At 35.3% G+C, this 20,634-nt stretch overlaps 1 protein-coding gene across 1 annotated transcript in view; it reads right to left on the bottom strand.

The window, feature by feature from the left end:
• The window catches only part of nan (transient receptor potential cation channel subfamily V member nanchung), an 80,284-nt gene that overhangs the window by 15,916 nt on the left and 43,734 nt on the right, over positions 1 to 20,634 (bottom strand). Inside the window, 8 exon segments of the mRNA XM_067109312.1 lie at positions 377 to 531; positions 1,084 to 1,214; positions 2,253 to 2,431; positions 2,898 to 3,134; positions 6,947 to 7,145; positions 14,970 to 15,052; positions 18,847 to 18,950; positions 19,812 to 19,962. Coding sequence (XP_066965413.1) covers positions 377 to 531; positions 1,084 to 1,214; positions 2,253 to 2,431; positions 2,898 to 3,134; positions 6,947 to 7,145; positions 14,970 to 15,052; positions 18,847 to 18,950; positions 19,812 to 19,962 — 1,239 coding nt within the window.

The following is a 20,634-nucleotide window of genomic DNA, read 5'->3' as shown; positions in this document are numbered from 1 at the left end:
ACTAAACTTAAAACACTGGAAAATCCTGGAAAGAATTCCTTCCAGAGACTATAATGGATAAGCACTACTGAGTTTCACGACACTGGTAGGAATCTTTATCATTCCAAACCTGGAATAACCTGGAATATATTCCTACCAGAGACTATAATGGATAAGCACTGTTCAGTTTCACGACACTGGTAGGAATCTTTATCATTCCAAACCTGGAATATATTCCTACCAGAGACTGTTATATAATTCATAAACACCGGTAGGAACATTTGTAAGTCCAAACCTGGAAAATATTCCTACCAGTTCACAAGCAATACCCAGGTTCACGACACCAGTAGGAATCTGTATTATTCCAAACCTGGAACAACCTGGAATATATTCCTACCAGATTCTCGACGAACATCTTTCCCCCCTGGAACCTGCACTCGTTGGCTGCCCCTATGAGATAAGCCAGGGACCCGATCACCGTCAGACACTCGCAAACGATCCTCACGTAGAAGTAGATTTCCGATTCCTTCATTCCAGCTAATTCCATCTCCCCTGCAGCCGAGAGAATTCGGGAATTTTAGGGATGAGTCATTGGAATGGTGGGGGTGTGAGGTATGGTTTGGCAACAGTATAATATTTGGTATTTGTTTGTCATTTTTATTTTTCCTTGTTTTATCTAAAAAAGGTCGAAGTGGAATGTCATTGTGGTGATACTGATTAACTTGTTTTTAAATAATCTCATATATATATATATATATACATATATGTTTATATATATACTGTTATATATACATATATATATGTATATATATATATATATATATATATATATATATATATATATATATATATAATTACTTCATACCTGATCAGGAATAAAATCTTGTTAACTGTAAAATATTGTTTTATCGCATAAGTAGTGTCTTTTTATGGGTTTCTGAAAACTCGTAAAGCAGTCTTAGAACACAGCAAAAGGCTTATATATATATAATATACATATATATATATATATATATATATATATATATATATATATATATATATATATATATATATATATATATATATATATATATATATATACCTAACATTCCTATGTCAGACCTTTTTTTTTCGGCTCAGGTGCCCTCCACAAGTGGCAGAGGCAAGGGTCCACCCTGGTTTCGTTGTCTGTCGAATTTGTGTCCGCCGGCGCAAGGGTCGGGGCCACAGTTGTTGTCGAGAGAGAATGGTCCCTAACAAAAAGAAGATAGGAGAGGTCAAGATCGTCAATTTAGACTGTACATCTCTATCGGTCTGTTTTGATTGGAGGTGACTGGAGTGGAATATAGAACTTAGGCAAAAGGCCAAGCTCTGGGACCTATGAGGTCATTCAGCGTTGAAAGGGAAATTGAGAGTAGAAAGGTTTGAAAGGTGTAACAGGAGGAAAACCTCAAAGCAGTTGCACTGTGAAACAACTGTTAGGAGAGGGTGGATAGCGAGATGGAATGAAGAGAATATGAATGGAAGCACAGTAAAAGGAATGAAAGGGGTTGCAGCTACGGGCCGAACGGACGCCGCAAAGAACCTGAAGTAGTTTTAGCGTTTTATATTTTCTTGTTTACATTTTCTATGGTGCTTCCTTTGCAGGTGAGTCTGACAAACAAACGCCGAGTATATGTTTATTTTATTTTTATAAATACCCTTTCTTTTATCCTGCCCAAGTAAAAATTAGCGATTTGTTATAATTGCGTAGCTAGGAATTCAGGTATTCATAATTCAATTATCGTTTAATATTTCAATAAATTATATATATATATATATATATATATATATATATATATATATATATATATATATATATATATATATATATATATATATATATATATAAGGTTGTTTCTCGAGGTACACGCGGTGCTACGTTTTCCTCTGAAATCTTTTGGTCGAATTTTAGAAATGAAATAAAGAAACTGTCCGTCCACGCCAGGATTCGAACTAGTGCCAGTCACAGAATCATTGATATCGAAAATCTAGTTTAGTTTTCAGGTGATAATGAAAAAGCTCATGACTTTTTCTTCCTTGGCTATAACCCACCACAGTCGACTAACCACTAGGTACATATTTTCACTGCTTAGGCCATCAGAGGCAAAATAGCCCAGTTCACGAAAAATCAATTGCCCCTCTGATTGTCTGAGCAGTGAATTATGTACCTGGTGGCCAGTCAGCTATGATTGGCCACAGTCAACATACAGAAGGGCATGGGGCTCGCAACTTCATCCCAAGCATCTTACTTGAGCTTCACGCTGGTAATGAAGAACGTGGTGTTCTGCCCCGTCATCCTCAGATCGTGGGTCTTGTTGTAACACGTCAGAGACAGTGGGGGGAGGGCGACCCCATCCCCCGACAGGGGGTCGAGGGTCACAGTAGAGGTTAAGAAGTCGTTCAGTGAGCTGCCGATTGTCACGGAAACCTGGAACGATTGATACATAGAATAGTGTTGTGTGTGTGTGTGTATGTGTCTGTATGTGTTCTTGTGTTTGTGTGTTGGTTTATATATATATATATATATATATATATATATATATATATATATATATATATATATATATATATATATATATATATATATAATATACATATATATACTATATATACCTATATAAACATAATATATATATATATATATATATATATATATATATACATTATATACATACACCATACATACATACATATATATATATATATATATATATATATATATATATATATATATATATATATATATATATAACATAAATAATAATCTTCTAACATAAACAAAAAACAAGTTTACATTTATAAACAATTTATGTCCTAGTTAAAAAAAAAAGTTACAATTAACATCAACACACAAACCAGCAACCAACACCAACAAAACTCTAAAGTCATCGTACCTCTTCACCCTCGACGATATACTGCACAGTGACCGCGTCTTCGGGAACCGAGGTCACGAGGTCATCCCCGAGGAGTGGGTGGTACTCGATGGCCAATCCCGCCCCGCCTCCCTCGACCGGCCCGACGGTGACGTTCGGGAACGAGAAGATGGGCGAGGAGGACGAGGAAGCTATGCCCAGGGGCACGTCGATCCCCAGGCTGTGGTTCCGCAGGGCATGCGACGGGTCGGTTGTGACCTGATTTGGAAGAGGTGGAGGTGTATGTTCTCTTCTCTCTCTCTCTCTCTCTCTCTCTCTCTCTCATTTTTCTGGAGTGTGCTCTCTCCGGTTATTTTCTGGAGGTGTATTTTGATCTGAAAGTTATTTTGAGAGAGAGAGAGAGAAACTGTGTGAGAGAGAGAAAGAGAGAGAGAGAAGAGAGGGGATGGGGGAGAAAGAAGAGAGAGAGAGAGAAAAAAGAGAGAGAGAGAAAGAAAAGAAGAGAGAGAGAGAGAGAGAGAGAGAGAGGAGGGGGGATGGAGAGAGAGAAAGAGAGAGAGAGGAGGGGAGAAAGAGAGAGAAGAGAGAGAGAGAGAGAGAGAGAGGGGAGACAAAGAGGAGGAGAGAGAGAGATTGTAAAACAATTCCTTCAAAATATTTTACTTTTGTCCAAATTCCAAAAAATTTCTTCTCTTGCTTGAAAATTCTGAAAAAAAAATCGTATTCTTTAAGATAATTTCAGTTAAACAAACTTAATCACTGTTCAATTCATGATCTTCAGTTAACATATTTTAACCTGCTAAAAAGAAAATCATAAAAGGATAACTATAAAATAAAATCTATAAAAATCTTTATATAAATATTAAAGTGACAGCGATAGGATCCTTAAAAGTAATTATTGTTTTCTGATCAATGCTAACAGCAAGCTGTCACAAACAGAAATATTTTTGAGACTTCATGGCGCATGAGGGATCAAAGACCTATTAGATTGCCATTTCAGGAGAGAGAGAGAGAGAGAGAGAGAGAGAGAGAGAGAGAGAGAGAGAGAGAGAGAGAGAGAGAGATTTGTAATTAAACGTTGCTGAAAAGCTAAGGTCATGGAAACTAATATATAATTACTTTCAGTACGTAGAGGTAAAATCTCTCAGTGAGAGAGAGAGAGAGAAAGTTGTACTTTGCTTGATGTGAAATTAAATTATATTTTATTTTATTCTTTCTATTGTAACCGAAAGAGAGAGAGAGAGGGATAGTGGTAAAGATATTATTGTATCAGGAAACCCAAAACCTATCAAAAAAATATTAAAAAAGATAGATAGATAGATAGACCCATAATTATTTCTAATTGATCCTTAAGTACGCAAGGACGCGTCTTACGTTAAGGCAGACTGACAGACAGACTGACGGACGGACAGACTGACAGACAGACAGAACCTCAAATAGTACCTCATAGTGCATGACACATAAGAAGACAAGAATAAGCTCCTGTTTTTAAAAATATCTAGAACATCACGCCCTTATAAAAAAAAGAAAGGAATAAAGAAGGGTCTCGCCTCCACGTACCTCTGGATAAAAGTGAAAGTGAAAGTGAAAGCGAGAGTGAAAGTCGCAGCCAATGTCTTCATCCCGTGGGAGAGACAGGCAGCCGCTGTTAAAAAATAAAAAAAATAAAAAATTGGCAGCTGAATGTGCGGTATCGATGCCCTTTGAATAAGTCCTCCCGCCGCCGCTAAGAAGGTCTTCATTTCAGGAGGAGGAGGAGGAGGAGGTGGAGGAGGAGGAGGGGAAAGGGCGGAACAAAGACGCCGAAAGTCTCCCGAAGAAAGCGGGGCGTGTTTTTTTTTATTTTATTTTTTTTTGCCAGCAGCGTTCCGTCTCGGGAAGGCAGTTGAAGAGAGTCCTTTGAGAGGCGGGAACAGTTTTTCCTACGACGAATCACGACGTCAAGGCGTCTGCCATTGAAGAAGAAGAAGAAGAGGAAGAAGAAGAAGGAGTCTCTTTGATAGAGAGTTAGAGACAGAGAGAGAGAGATAGATGACAAGCAATTATCCTGATTAACCCCGCCTTGTGTTTCGAGTTGCAACTTCAGATCACATGCAAGCGACTATTGACAGACGACGATAATGGCGGCTTCCCAGATAAAAGGATTATCGTGCGGAGTTGCCGGAGTTGTTGTACTCCCATTGGGATCGAGAGGTAACGATTATATATTTCCTATATCCTTCCAGGAATGGGCTGTTTCCGCTACCAGCGAGTGCCTCCAGAAATAACGCGCAAAATTATTGCCTGCCTCATTCATTTAGGTAAATGGTGATGCGGAGACGAAACCTCCATTGCAATGAAAGCTTTGGAGACTCAATCAATCACATTCATGTTTGTAGGCTCCTGTGATGGTGTTTTATATGTTATATATATATATATATATATATATATATATATATATATATATATATATATATATATATATATATAAATATATTTATATTTATATATATATGTGTGTATAATGTATAATATATATATATATATATATATATATATATATATATATATATATACATATACATATACATATACATATATAATATATATATATACATAAAAAATTTGTATACATATAACCATAAATATAATAACAATAGTCATATATTCTCCGTCAGACATAAGAGATGGCGCTCATTTATTATTCATATATCGCCATCAAATGTCGAAATAAAACAAAATATAATCGAAACAAATTCATAAGCATAGTTCAAAACTCTCTCCCCACTCTTTAAAAAAAGCATACACACAAAAAACTTTAAACCAACCCGTACAAAACAACAAAGGCCCGCCATTCAAACAATCAGTTAGTTAGCGACGCCATCAAACGTTAAACAAAATAATAAGCTTTGCGGAGATGCGAATGTATGTGTGTATGTTATGCGGGAAAACGTAAGCATCATCATAAAATAGTGGTTCTATGCGTCATGAAAAATGTGAAATGCAACAAAATCGCATCGGCTCTTGCAAGCGACATCATATTAATGTCTTCTGAAAAATAGTAATATATTACGTCAGGAAATGAAATATTCTGCAAGGTTGCAGAATATATCATTCTCCTTTTGAAAAATCATATATCGGTTCTTGCAAGTGACAGCATACATCAATGTCTTTTGAAAAGAAGTAAATATCACTTCAGAAAATTAAGTACTTATTAATGTAGCATAATATTTCATTCTCCTTCTTTCAAAATCAAAGAAGTGTCACTTACGAAGAGCAAGAATCCGTCTTCAAAAAAATAAATAAATAAGTAAATAAAAAATAAATAATAGAAACCATTTTTTCGAAATGACCTCATTTTTTAGTTTTTCTTTCTGCAGACATTTTTCTTGCTTCGTTATCTCACGATACATATATTTTTTTTATTCGGAATGATTACTATTATTATTAATTTTATTTTCTCCAACAATTAAGTTTTAGATAGAGTCTTTTTGTTTGTCAGTAAATCTCCTTGTTTATTAGGTAGCTAGCAACATCTGACATAGATTTTGGGAGAGATAAAAATGTAAGCTTTAAGAGGCAGAGACTCTCTCTCTTCTCTCTCTCTCTCTCTCTCTCTCTCTCTCTCTCTCTCTCTCTCTCTCATTTTATCATGCAGAAAATCCTTCACTCAAAAATGCATGTCACAATTTGTCATGATACACGTGTTTTATAGATTATTTTTATTATTATTATTATTATTATTATTATTATTATTATTATTATTATTATTATTATTATTATTATTTGACATGATACACACATTTGATTATGATATTATTATTTTTGTATTATTATTATTATTATTATTATTATTATTATTATTATTATTATTATACGAAGACTACATTTGACATGATACACATGTATTGTGGATTATTATTATTATTATTATTATTATTATTATTATTATTATTATTATTATTATTATTATTATTATTATTAAATGAAACCTATTCGCATCCTTATCGTCATCCCCGACTTGTGACTTATTAAGAAAAAAAATGCCCTGAAAAATGAAAACTCATTTAATGCCCCTAACAGTCACTCACAGACGCATCCTCAAGCGTGGCATTGGGCACGATGGTGACCGTAACGTTAACGCAAGTGATGCCCAGGGAAGGAAAGGTCACGTCAGATTTCACACCCGAAGACAAAGTCTTCAAGCTCGTGCAGGGAACGGGACGATTGACGTAGGCTCCCATCGATATGAGGAAGTACACGAGAAACACGAGGAACAGGTGGTTGAATCTGGAAAGACAGAATAATAATAATAATAATAATAATAATAATAATAATAATAATAATAATAATAATTATAATGGACCTGCTGGCTTGAATGAAAATGAGAACATTAATTTCTTTTAATTAGAACTTGTCTAAATGAGCCAGTGTAGTTTGATAAATAATTATTGGAGGCACTATAGTAATATACATCCGTATTTATATATGTGTATATATGTGTGTAAATGTATAGTATATATATATATATATATATATATATATATATATATATATATATATATATATATATATATATATATATTATATATTTCCTCTTCCTGGGCGGCTCTTTCTTTGTGGCTCTCTCCCTGATGAGTTTAATCAACACCTTCCTACAGCATCAACAACCCTTAATCCTTCTTGTAATCTGTGTACACTCCAACTCCATTAAAGCCATTACGAGGTCTCTCTCTCTCTCTCTCTCTCTCTCTCTCTCTCTCTCTCTCTCTCTCTCTCTCCAGAAGCCATCCGAAATCACTGTTATTACATGGTAATCATTATTATTATTATTATTATTTTTATTATTATTTTATTATTAGATTAAAATATTAATATTATTTTTTAAATCATTATTAGTTATTATTATTATTTATTGTTGTTATTATTATTATTATTATTATTATTGTTAATAATTATTAATTACATAATAATAATAATACATGATAATAATAATATAATAATAATAATAATAATAATTACACATTATTATTATTATTATTATTATTATTATTAGCATTATGACATACATTGTATTATTATTATTATTCGAAATGAGCAAATCAAGATTCAACAGAAAGAATGAACACGAAAAAATGAGAAAAATGAGAAAATAAATTTAACAAATACGAATAGGATAATAAATGAACATTGCATAAACAAACAGAAACAGACATCAGTAAACCAAGGTGACATTGTTTAACTCTTGAATTAATGGACTTAGAAAAGTCTCTTTCAGGCCAGTAAATGCTTTATTTTATAGGACATTCAGTAAGTATAGTTTGTGTTAAAGGAAATTAGAAGCCTCGTGTGGACTGCTTGGCTCAGCCAGCCAACCAGCTGATACAAGGAGGAACAAGAGTTGCAGGACATATAAAAGAAGCTTAGAAAAATATCTAATCCCTTTTCGACTGCACCTCAATCCTGATTACTTTAAGTCTGTCTTGGATTTCTTAATTTTGCAGATAGGATTTACTAGTTAGTGAGACCAGATTTAGACAATGACAAAGTTGGATTGGAAGATTTGATTTGTCCCATTCGTGTTGCGTATTAATCATGTCTAAAATTGAGAGGACTCAAAACTTTTTTTACTTTGTAAATCGATATCCCTCCAGTTCACCTCATGCGGTGCACTGTGGGCAGCTCACCCCCAGTTCTTTGCGGCGTGCCTCGGCTAGCTGCAGTCCCTTTCGTTCACACTTCCTCCTTACTTTCCATCTTACTTTCCTCCCTCTCTAACAATTGATTGTAGTGGAACTGCTTTGAGGTTTTCCTCCTGTTACACCTTTCAAACCTTTACTGTCAATTTCCGTTTCAGCCCTGAATGACCTAATAGGTCCCAGTGCATCATTCTATATTCAATTCAATTCAGTCTCTATTCGACATCACAATGGATGCTGCTCTTGAAATCTGTTTAATCATATTTCGTTTGCCTAAGGTCCTGATCATTAGATATCACATTATCATAGATTATTTATAAGTATCGCGACCTAGACATTCAATACACTCACACGTAAGGTAAGGAAACCTTTCATCTATATCAGTGTCTCGGTCATGGTGTCTCATTATATCTCTTTTTGTATAAGGCAAGAGGGTCATCTCCTAAAAGCAGATAGTCTATTAACACCGTTAGTTCTCTTTCCCAAAAGAAGATAGTTCATTAGCACCATTAGGTGTCTTTTCTAAAAGCAGATGGTCTATTAACACCATTAGCCGTCTTTCCTTTCACAGTAAACATAAGTAAACCAGAATGTATGCCTTCCTAGAGAGAGAGAGAGAGAGAGAGAGAGAGAGAGAGGGCGGGATATATAAAATCCACATTTCCGCAGCATCACGTCCCAGCGGATAAAACATTAATGGTGCAAAAAACAAAAAAACAGAGAGAGAGAGAGCGAGAGAGAGAGAGAGAGATAAAAAAAAACATTCATAAAGAGAAAAAAAACAGAGGAAGCATAAACATCTGGGAACGTGCTCATAAATGCTACAGGAAAATGTGTGAGTGGGTTTTTTTTTTTTTTGCCATTTGGCAACGAACGTTACGAAATTTTTACACGGGAGATTTGATATCAATCAGGCTGGAGAAGCAGAAATAGCAGTCACACGCAAACAGATCGAAGGGGGACGGCTTGGCGCGCGAGAGAGAGAGAGAGAGAGAGAGTATAAAGAGAGAGAGAGAGATAGGAGGATAAAGAGAGAGAGAGAGAGGGGAGAATGAGAGAGAAAGAGAGAGAGGAAGGGAAAGAGAGAGAGATAAAAGGGGAGAGAAAGGGAGAGAGATAGAAAGAGAGAAGGGGAGTGAAAGAGAGGAATAAAGAAGCGAGAGAAAGAGAGAGAGAGAGATAAAATGGGAGAGAAGGAGAGAGATAGAAACAGAGAAGGGGAGTGAAAGAGAGGGATAAAGAGGAGAGAGAGAGAGAGAGAGAGAGAGAGAGAGAGAGAGAAGAGAGAGAAGTGGATAAATGAGAGAGAGAGAGAGAAGGGTAGGAGTTAGTTGAGGACGGGATTGGGATAGGAATTAGGGGACATCTGCGGGTGAGGATTCCGGGAACGAGGAAATCCTATGAAGTAAGAGGAAACCCGACACATGGGTGATTGACGACGATCACGTGTCTCCCCAACCACGTGAGTGAGTGATTGACGTCACTCACGCTCTTTATAAAGTCCGTCACTCTCTTTCGTCCGGTAGCCCACCGCGCGCTTAATGCCCTAATCGAGAAAGGAGTGGGGAGGAAGGGAGGATAAAAATAAGGATAAAAATATAGGATAAAATGGACTGAAAAGGAAGTTTACCTTGGAGGTGAGTTTTTGGTTTCCAATGGGTCTAAAGGGTTTTAGTTCGATAATGCTGTGTAACGGCGAGAGTTGTTTAGGAGCATTCGAGCCAGAGCTTTCTTCTCTCTTCTTCTCTCTCTCTCTCTCTCTCTCTCTCTCTATTAATTCACCTGCGCTGAGGCATCATGAGCAATACATCTGGTTTTCTCACGTCAAGTAAATGACGTTTACTTACCTTTTCCAAGTAAACACGGTTTTACGAATTTAATAACCATTTTTCAACCTAATTTGTCATGTGATAATTACGGTAATTCTAATTCCTTGTCTCTCTACTCTATGATAAATTATCCTGTCTTTTTTTATTTCATTTTCGTGTTGTTGAATATATATGTCGTCAGTGGTATTACTGTAGAGATTTCAGCGTTATTTTATTTACCCTGGGATATCACAGGGGAACACTCAGATATCAGAAGGAAACACACACATACATCAGAGGGGGAACAGTCAGATATCAGAGAGGAATACTCTGATATCAGAATGGAACACAGATATCAGAATGGAACACGGATATCAGAAGGGAACACGGATATCAGAAGGGAACACTCAGACATCAGAGGGAAACGTTCAGATGTCAGAGAAGAGCATTCAGTTATCAGAGGGCAACTCTTAGATATCAGAATGAAACTCAGATGTCAGAGGGGAACACCCAGATATGAAAGGGAACACACATATATCAGAGGGTAACAGTTAAATATCAGAGTGGACCCGTCACATATCAGAGGGAAACATTCTCAAATCGAAGAGGAACTCTCAGATATCAGATGGGAGTAGTCCGATATCAGAGGGGAACACTCAGATATCAGAGGGGAACACTCAGATATCAGAGGGGAACACTCAGATATCAGAGGGGAAAAACTCAGATATCAGAGGGGAAAGCTCAAATATCAGAGCGGAAAACTTAGATATAAGGGGGGGGGGAAACTCAGATACCAGAGGCTAAAACTTAGATATCAGAGGGGAAAACTGAGATATCAGAGGGGAACACGCTTATCAGAACGGGACACTTAGATTTCAGAAGGGAACACACCTATCAGAAGGGAACACTTAGATTTCAGAGGGGAACACTTAGATTTCAGAAGGGAACACCCAGATGTCAGAGGGGAAACACTCAAGTATCAGAGGGGAACACTCAGACCTCAGAGGGGAATACTCAGACCTCAAAGGGAACACTCAGGCCTCAGAGGGGAACACTCAGACCTCAAAGGGAACACCCAAATATCAGAGGGGAACACTCAGATGACACTGAGGTATCAACAGCTATACAACAAGAGCAAGGGATTTGGTATACATTCATACTTACCCTAGAGCATCAGGGGGATGCCTTTAGATGTTGAAAGCCTTACATGGTATGAGATTTGGTATTACCACTTGCATCATCATTGTGTCTTTTGGGGGGCGGGGTAGGGGCTGAGATTGGGTTGGTTGGCTGGGGGAGGGCACTTGGGCAGCACCGTTATTCACAAGTTATTCCTTTATTCATTCAAACTCTTCATGATTTTATTCATGTAAGTCCCAAAGACCTCCTTTTCGTATTGTCCAGCGTTCCATTAACAATACAAGCCTTTGCTTTTCACTTCTGAAAAACGCGTTTATTTCACACCCTTACAAAAGCTCATGTTTATAAACACAAAGAAATTTCTAATAAACCGCTAGAGAATAGTGACCTTGCTTGCAAGCGCTTGCCTTTTGTTCCAGTGTCTGTAAAGTCTAAATACACAAACGAAGGATTTACAGGTATTTCAAAAGAGCGAGAATGTCCGGATCGAGATTACAGGTCACGATATTCCACCGATATTCCGATTTTATTTCGTATTCTCTATATTTCATGCTTCGGAACACCACTTAAATTAAGTACAGCATGTTTTATTTGAGATTCCACTCTGTGTAATATTGTTATGTATATTTTTATATAACTTTTGGCTCTTGTTCTTTTGTTGCGTATATTTTGTGTTTCGAAATTCCAGTCTTTTTTTTCTGTCTGCAATTTTTCGAAATTCCAATATTTTTTCCATTTGGTATATATCCCAAATTCGGATCGTATTTCTGTTAGGTATGTTTTCGAAATTCTAGTCTTATTTTTATAAAGTATATATTCAAAATTCTAATCTTATTACTATGAAGTATATGGTTCGAAATTCCACCAGTCACGTATATTCTATGTTCGAAATTTCAAAATTATTTCTTATGAATATTTTATGTATGAAATTTTTAAATTATTTCTTATGTATATTCTACGCTCGAAATTTCAAAATGATTTCTTATGTATATTTTATGTATGAAATTTCAAAATGATTTCTTGTGTATATTTTACGTATGAAATTTTGAAATGATTTCTTATGTATATTTTGCGTATGAAATTTCAAAATGATTTCTTATGTATATTTTACGTGTGAAATTTCAAAATGATTTCTTATGTATATTTTACGTATGAAATTTCAAAATGATTTCTTACGAATATTTTATGTATGAAATTTCAAAATGATTTCTTATGTGTATCTTATGTACGAAATTTCAAAATGATTTCTTATGAATATCTTATGTACGAAATTTCAAAATGATTCCTTATGTATATTTTATATTTCATTAATTTAGAAGCCCTTAAAGAAGGAATATGATCCATGTGGCAATTACACAGCCTTTAATGTATATCTAAACATCAACTAATGAACGGTGAAATGTCATTTGACGTCGAAAATTAGGCCCAAAAAACTTCTCGTCCTTTGATAATTAATGAAGCTTTCAGCGTCTTCTTTTTTGGGGGGTGTGGGGGGGGTGTCCTGGGTACTGGGGCCGGCTGGGGAAGGGGGTTGAGGGTATTTAATGTGAATGACTCATACGATCAAAGACGTAATTATACGTCACTAATTTTTTTCTCTCTCTTTTTTTGTTTAATATTTAAGTATTATTTTTGCTTGTTATTGAGATTGCACTTGAACTCTAGGTTTGATTTTGCTTTTCATATTTAATTTTTTGGCTATAATTGTATAGCTTTTTCGACCTTGGTTTTTTCTCCATTGTTAAGTCAATTAGGCGTAATGAAAAAAATTCATGATCATCATGATTCATATTAGATATTATTTTCCCTGACAGTATTGCTAATGATTTCTTTTTCATGCTAGGTTTTCAGTGGCCAAGTCGTTAGCGTAATGATTCTCTCTTAGGGAAGGGTGGAGGGCTTTAAAAAAACAACTAAAATTTAAAATAGATCTTAGGAGTTGGCATAACCAGCAATGGGTTAAAATGAGGCCAGAGAGTTTCTAGAGATTGTGAATGATTGCATATATATCCTTTGTACTAAATGATATTCTTATTGGTATAATTGTTTTTGTTATCGGTGCTTATTATTTTCCTATTTACAAAATAATTCCTCTGTGATCAACGATATTCTTATCAGCATTAGTGTTCTTATCATCACTACTTTATTATATTACTGTTTACAAAACAATATTTATAGCTCTTCGTTGGGCGAGTCGGTAGAGCTGTGGGCTAGCACTCGCTAGGCCCGAGTTCGAGTCTCCGGCCGGCTGATGAAGAGTTAGAGGAATTTATTTCTGGTGATAGAAATTCATTTCTCGCTACAGTGTGGTTCGGATTCCACAATAAGCTGTAGGTCCCGTTGCTAAGTAACCAGTTGGTTCTTAGCCACGTACAATAAGTCTAATCCTCGGGCCAGCCCTAGGAGAGCTGTTAATCAGCTCAGTGGTCTGGTAAAACTAAGGTGTACTTGACTTTACAAAGAGCGGCAGTAAGCTGTCTGTGCTAAATGATGTTCTTACTAGCATCATTGTTTTTTATCATCGTTAATTATTTTTATTGCTATTTACATTGCAATATTTATTTGTAGGTCAGTGAACGACTGATAGCAACCAGCGATGATAAACGGTACAGCCATCAGGAAATACTGTTCAAGCGGAACCTGATTACGAAGGTCCAACGGCAAGAACCTTACTGATGGGTTTTCAGAGCATCAGGAATTTTTGGAACAGAACCACGTACGCCGTTCTGGAACTGGCCAAGGTATGGATCCTGCAACCATTTTTTCTTTATTAAAAAACCAAAAAGTGAAATAGTACAATACAGTTTTATTTTTTTTAATGTAGAAGGATGTGGTAGAACTGCGTCAAAATGTTTTGTGTTGTGTGAGGAAATACCCAGATATTATAGCAAAAGGTATCAATAAATTAGCGAATGGGGGAAGAAGTAGGAAGACAGGAAGACATGGAGGTGTCTTTGCATTCAGAAAGGAGTGCAGTGTTTGTCAGTGAGGTCAACACGTTGCTGATGATCTTTTCGAAGTGTATGATAATGTAGGAGTTGATTGTACAAAGGGTTTAACGTTGATCCAGATGTTATAGGATGGACGTGGTAACAACTGCTTGGATTGTTTATCATTAGGGCCACCTCTATATATATATATATATATATATATATATATATATATATATATATATATATATATTTATATATATACAGTATATATATATATATATATATATATATATATATATATATATATAAATTTCTGACTCAGCAAGGTAGGTCAATTGGTATCGCCCTGGCCTGCCACTCGGGAGTGCGGTGTTCGTTCCCGATGTGAGACTTAAATTTATTTATATGAAACACACTCATGTTTCATTATACATACATACATATATATATATATATATAATATATATATATATATATATATATATATATATAAGTGTCTGTGTGTATATTCATTAACACTAAAAAAAAGCGTACCTGTTTTTGACAAAAGCTTCCCATTTGGTCTTCAGAAGATCGACAATTGGCCCTTCCATGAGATCCAAATGAGCTTCTTTGTTCTGCAAGAGAGGAAAAAGTACATTCATATTATTTTACTTTCCTTAATTCTTAATAATACTTAACTAATGCAACCCACTATTCTACATTAGTTCGCAGTTCTTGGGAATGCCTGCCTATGATATCAGACAGCCTTGTAACACCCGTTAGGTGTCTCCTCCCCACATTTACCTTCTGGAAATCAGTAATTCTTTGGTCAAAAAATTCTCTGGGCTGTTTTTGTTCTTTGGCAACCAAATTTTGAAAATCACTTCTCGCGTTATTATTCGATTTCTGGTTTTTGTAAACACCTTTCCCTTTAAGAAGTAGGTGAATAGGTTAATTCGTTGTAACGGCCCACCCTATTTTCAGTCCTTTTCCTTACTTTTATTCGGCCCTGAGTTAGAAAAAACCATCTGGATGCCTGCATTATTATCACTGTTAGTATTAAGAAGATGATCCCTATTCATAAGGAACAATCCCACCAAAGGAGCCACTGACTTGAAATTCAAGCTTCCAAGGAATATAGTTTCTCATTGGACGGGTTGGTATCGTTCTTGGATAGCACTCTGCTGGGCCTGCGTTCGATTCTCCGACCGGCCAATGAAGAATTAGAGAAATTTATTTCTAGTGACAGAAATTCATTTCTCGTTATAATAGGGTTCGGATTCCACAATGAGCTGTAGGTCCCGTTGCTAGGTAACCAATTGGTTCTTAGCCACGTAAAATAAATCTAATCCTTCGGGCCAGCCCTCTCTAGGAGAGCTGTTAATCAGCTCAGTGGTCTGGTTAAACTAAGGTATACTTTTTTTTCCAAGGAATATGGTGCTCATTAGGAAGTAAGAGAAGGTAGAGGAAGTTACAGAAAGAAGAGTTCTCACTTCATAAAAAATATTAATGAGTAAATAAATTAATAGATAAAAATATATTAAAATGCAAGGATAATAGCATTAGGGTAGTAATGCACTGCATCTTCGCTTGAACTTTTGAAGTTCCAATTGCACGACGTCCTCTGGGAGACTGTGCCATTGGACTAACCAATCATACTTTAATGCGTTGTGTATGTCTGATCGATACCCTTTCGTACCCAAACACTTGCCATCGGTATTTTTCTTGAAACAATGGTAAGAAAAATTATTTTATCTTTACCGCGCTACCGCATGAATGTTGTATATGATGTCATTTGTCCGGCTTGTATTGAATGAATAAAGGAACCCTTTATTTTCCAGTCATTCCTAGGACAATGTTTTTTCTTTATTCATGGGCCTACGAGTTTGAATTCCGTGTTCTTTTTAGTTAAATTCCTGTGAATACTTGTATGAAAGAAGTATGGGATGATTGTGATTTATACACACACACACACACACATATATATACATACATTATATTATATATATATATATATATATATATATATATATATATATATATATATATATATATATATATATATATATATATATATATATATATATATATATATATAAATTGGTAGAGATATTGTAGTAGTAGGCAGTTGACTTGACCATTCTATATATATATATATATATATATATATATATATATATATATATATATATATATATATATATATATATATATATATATATATATATATATATATATATATATATATATATATATAAATATATTTATATATATATATATATATATATATATATATATATATATATATATATATTTATATATATATATATATATATAATATATATATATATATATATATTTATAAATATACAGTATATATATATATTTATTTATTTATGTATATACATGCATACATATATATGTATATATTATTTATAAATATACATATATTATATATATATGTATATATAAATATGTATATTATATAGCTGTGTATATATATATGTGTGTGTGTGTATTTATGAATATGGCCTGCGTGTAACTGCGTTCGTATCGACAAGCACTTCAGTGAAATCAATGTCAATATTAAACCCTCCTATTTATATTCATATTAGATTAGAGAACACTCTAAGCACATCCAATGACGCAATGTATAACATAGAGAGAATATAATGATCCCTTGGCTCTTTGATGGAATCTCTCTGAGAATCTCCGGGATTCAGCCTTGCAGGGGACTCCTTTTGGTTAATGTTGAAGAGAATGAGTTACATTTTTGCTTTTTTTGGTTTTCTGTAAAAGAAAACTATTGAGATGGCTACTTGTCTGTCCGCACTTTTTCCGTCCGCCCTCAGACCTTAAAAACTACTAAGGCTAGAGGGCTGCAAATTGGTATGTTGGTCATCCACCCTCCAGTCGTCAAGCATGCCAAATTGCAGCCCTCTAGCCTCAGTGATTTTTATTTTATTTAATGTTAAAGTTAGCCATGATCGTGCGTCTGGCACCGATATAGGCGCCAACAACACAGGCCATCACCGGACCGTGGGTGAAAGTTTCACCGGCCGATGCTGAGAGTTTCATGGGCCGCGGCTGAGAGTTTCATCCAGCATTATACGCTATACAGAAAACTCCAATTGCGCCGAAGAAGTTTCGGCGCATTTTTGGCTTGTTTCTTTTCTGGTCATTGTAGTCCTAGGTTTTAAGCTTATCATTCAGTGGGTCCTTGAAGCTGATGTAAGGATGACTTATATGGAGAGAGGGTTTTTTTTTGGGGGGGTGAGGCTGGGACTCGCCAAAAATAGGAAAAGATGTATTTTTATTATACAGGTATGGATGTATAATGAATCTTGAATATACATACATATATATATATATAGTGTGTATATATATATATATATATATATATATATATATATATATATATATATATATATATATATATATATATGTGTGTGTATATATATATATATATATATATATATATATATATATATATATATATATATATATATATATATATTTATTTATGTATATATACATACATATATATATATATACATATATATATATACATACATATATATACATATACGTTTATTTATCACATGTAGCATCGAATGACACCCATACTTGAATGTATTTCCAAATAGACAGTTTCTCTCAGACTAACTCCCTCCATTTTCGAGTCATTCAAATCAATCACGAGCAAGCCAACCGGAGAATATGCTTCCTCAATAAACTGACAGACATCAACAAACATTAACACGGCGCAAATTTAGCAAACGGCCTACCGTTGTAATTTATGGCATAGCCTCATACATTCGGACAATGGGAGCGTCCATCATGCGACCGTGTTCGTATGCCTACGTTTATCGGTTTCTGCCAGCTGATATGTAGTTGTCTTGTCTCGTAGTGAATTGGGTTCTAGGTTAGGCTTAAGTGTGTGCGTATATATATATATACATACATATATATATATATATATATATATATATATATATATATATATATATATATATAGGTTATAATATATATATATATATATAAATATGTTATGTTTATCTGCTGGTCATCTCTCACCCGGATACTCAAGTAATTTTAAAAACCACAATGCCCTACTAACTTCTCGATTTCTGCACACTTTGGAAACGCTCTGCTTGTCACTGGAAAGCCTAGATTATATTTCATCATTGTACTGTATATATATATATATATATATATATATATATATATATATATATATATATATATATATATATATATATATAATATGAGTTTGTTAATTAAATATGAAATGACATATCAGCAAAACCCTCAGAAGGAAAGAAAGAGAGAGAGAGAGAGAGAGAGAGAGAGAGAGAGAGAGAGAGAGAGAGAGAGACCCCATATGCAAATTCTGCATAACAGCAACTTAATCTTTGTTATTGCTTACCCCATAAGCGATGAGATTCAGAGCCGACTTCGTCTGAGTTTCACCCGTCTCGGTGTTAATGGTATCCAGGTCTTCTAACGGGTAGGCAGCGCAGGTGATATTACCTGGTTAAGGAATACAGAGGCAATACTCGTTTATTCGTGACGGTTCGTTAACCTAATTTTCACCTGTGATGTCATGGGCGTCATCTGCTGACGGGGAGGGGGGTGGGGGACGACATATCCCCCCACTTTTTATTCCGGGGTGGACATCATATCAATTGTCCCACCCACTTTTTTCCTCCAAGTTTTTATATATCAGACGCTGGAAATGAGGCTTTTAATCATATTACAAAATATATACTCAACACAAACAAGTATAAAATATTTAAAGATATGAAAAATATGAAAATTAGTAAACATCAAAATGATGTGCATTATTTGTTTGTATTTTTATTGATGGACGTGTAACAATGTGGATCACTTTTAATTCGTGGCACACGTACATAAGAATTTGAAATTAGAGAGAGAGAGAGAGAGAGAGAGAACAAGGAATACATCTATTTATACACATGTATTCGTGTAGAGAGAGAGAGAGAGAGTACAAGGAGTACATCTATTTGTACACATATATATTTTGTATTTATGGAGAGAGGGAGAGAGAAAGTACAAGGAATACATCTACTTGTACACTTGTATTTATGAGAGAGAGAGAGAGAAAGTACAAGGAACGCATCTATTTGTACACACGTATCTATTTATAAGTACGGCGTCTTACAATAAGAGAATACGTTTCCTCAACTCTTACTCTCTTGAAAATAATATTATCCAGAAAACACAGAAAGGAGAAAGAAACACATAAATCCGAGAAGAATAGTTCCAGGGCAGTAATGCATTGATCGCACCTTCGCCTGAACATCTGAGGTTCTAATTGCGCACCACCCTCTTCCTCCTCCAATATTATAAGGAGTTACGCATTCAACCTACCAATCTGCCAGTATATCTCTCTCTCGATGTTCAGGATGTGGAAGAAGATGTCTCTGTGAGCCAAAATGGCCGCCAACGTCATCGGGATGAGTCCCTGGCGGTTCCTGATGCTGATGCTGGCGCCGGCCTCGAAGCACATGTCGAACATGTCCTGAAATTAGGGAGTCCTCCTCAGGGGATGCTTTTGGGCTGCAGAGAGAGAGAGAGAGAGAGAGAGAGAGAGAGAGAGAGAGAGAGTTGTGAGCAAGAAGAATTGTAGGGTTTATTTTATAAATTATGCTGGAATGTTGCTCGTGTGTGTGCGTGTGTGTGAGAGAGAGAGAGAGAGAGAGAGAGAGAGAGAGAGAGAGAGAGAGAATTGTGAGCAAGAAGAATTGTAGGGTTTATTTTTATAAATTATGCTGGAATGTTGCTCGGTGTGCATGAGAGAGAGAGAGAGAGAGAGAGAGAGAGAGAGAGAGAGAGAGAGAGAGAGAGGTTTATTTTCACAAATTATGCTGAACGTTGTTCGTGAGAGAGAGAGAGAGAGAGAGAGAGAGAGAGAGAGAGAGAGAGAGAGAGAGAGAGAGAGGATACAAGAAACATGTTGCATATTCAAAGAAGTTCAGGAACAGTTAGCTAACAAAACTGTAGGATCTCTTTATCTTCTAGATTATACTGGACGATTGCGAGAGAGAGAGAGAGAGAGAGAGAGAGAGAGAGAGAGAGAAACATATTGCATTCAAAGACACGTTAAGGAACAGTGAGCTAAAAAGACAGTAGGATTCTTTTTTGTAGATTGTACTGAACTTCCTAGGACTGGTGAGAGAGAGAGAGAGAGAGA

This window comes from Macrobrachium rosenbergii, chromosome 9 (genome assembly GCF_040412425.1).
Source record: "Macrobrachium rosenbergii isolate ZJJX-2024 chromosome 9, ASM4041242v1, whole genome shotgun sequence".
In the NCBI taxonomy this organism is placed as follows: domain Eukaryota; kingdom Metazoa; phylum Arthropoda; class Malacostraca; order Decapoda; family Palaemonidae; genus Macrobrachium; species Macrobrachium rosenbergii.
Note: the sequence above shows the minus strand (reverse complement) of the source record. Positions and strands in the feature narration are given on the sequence as shown.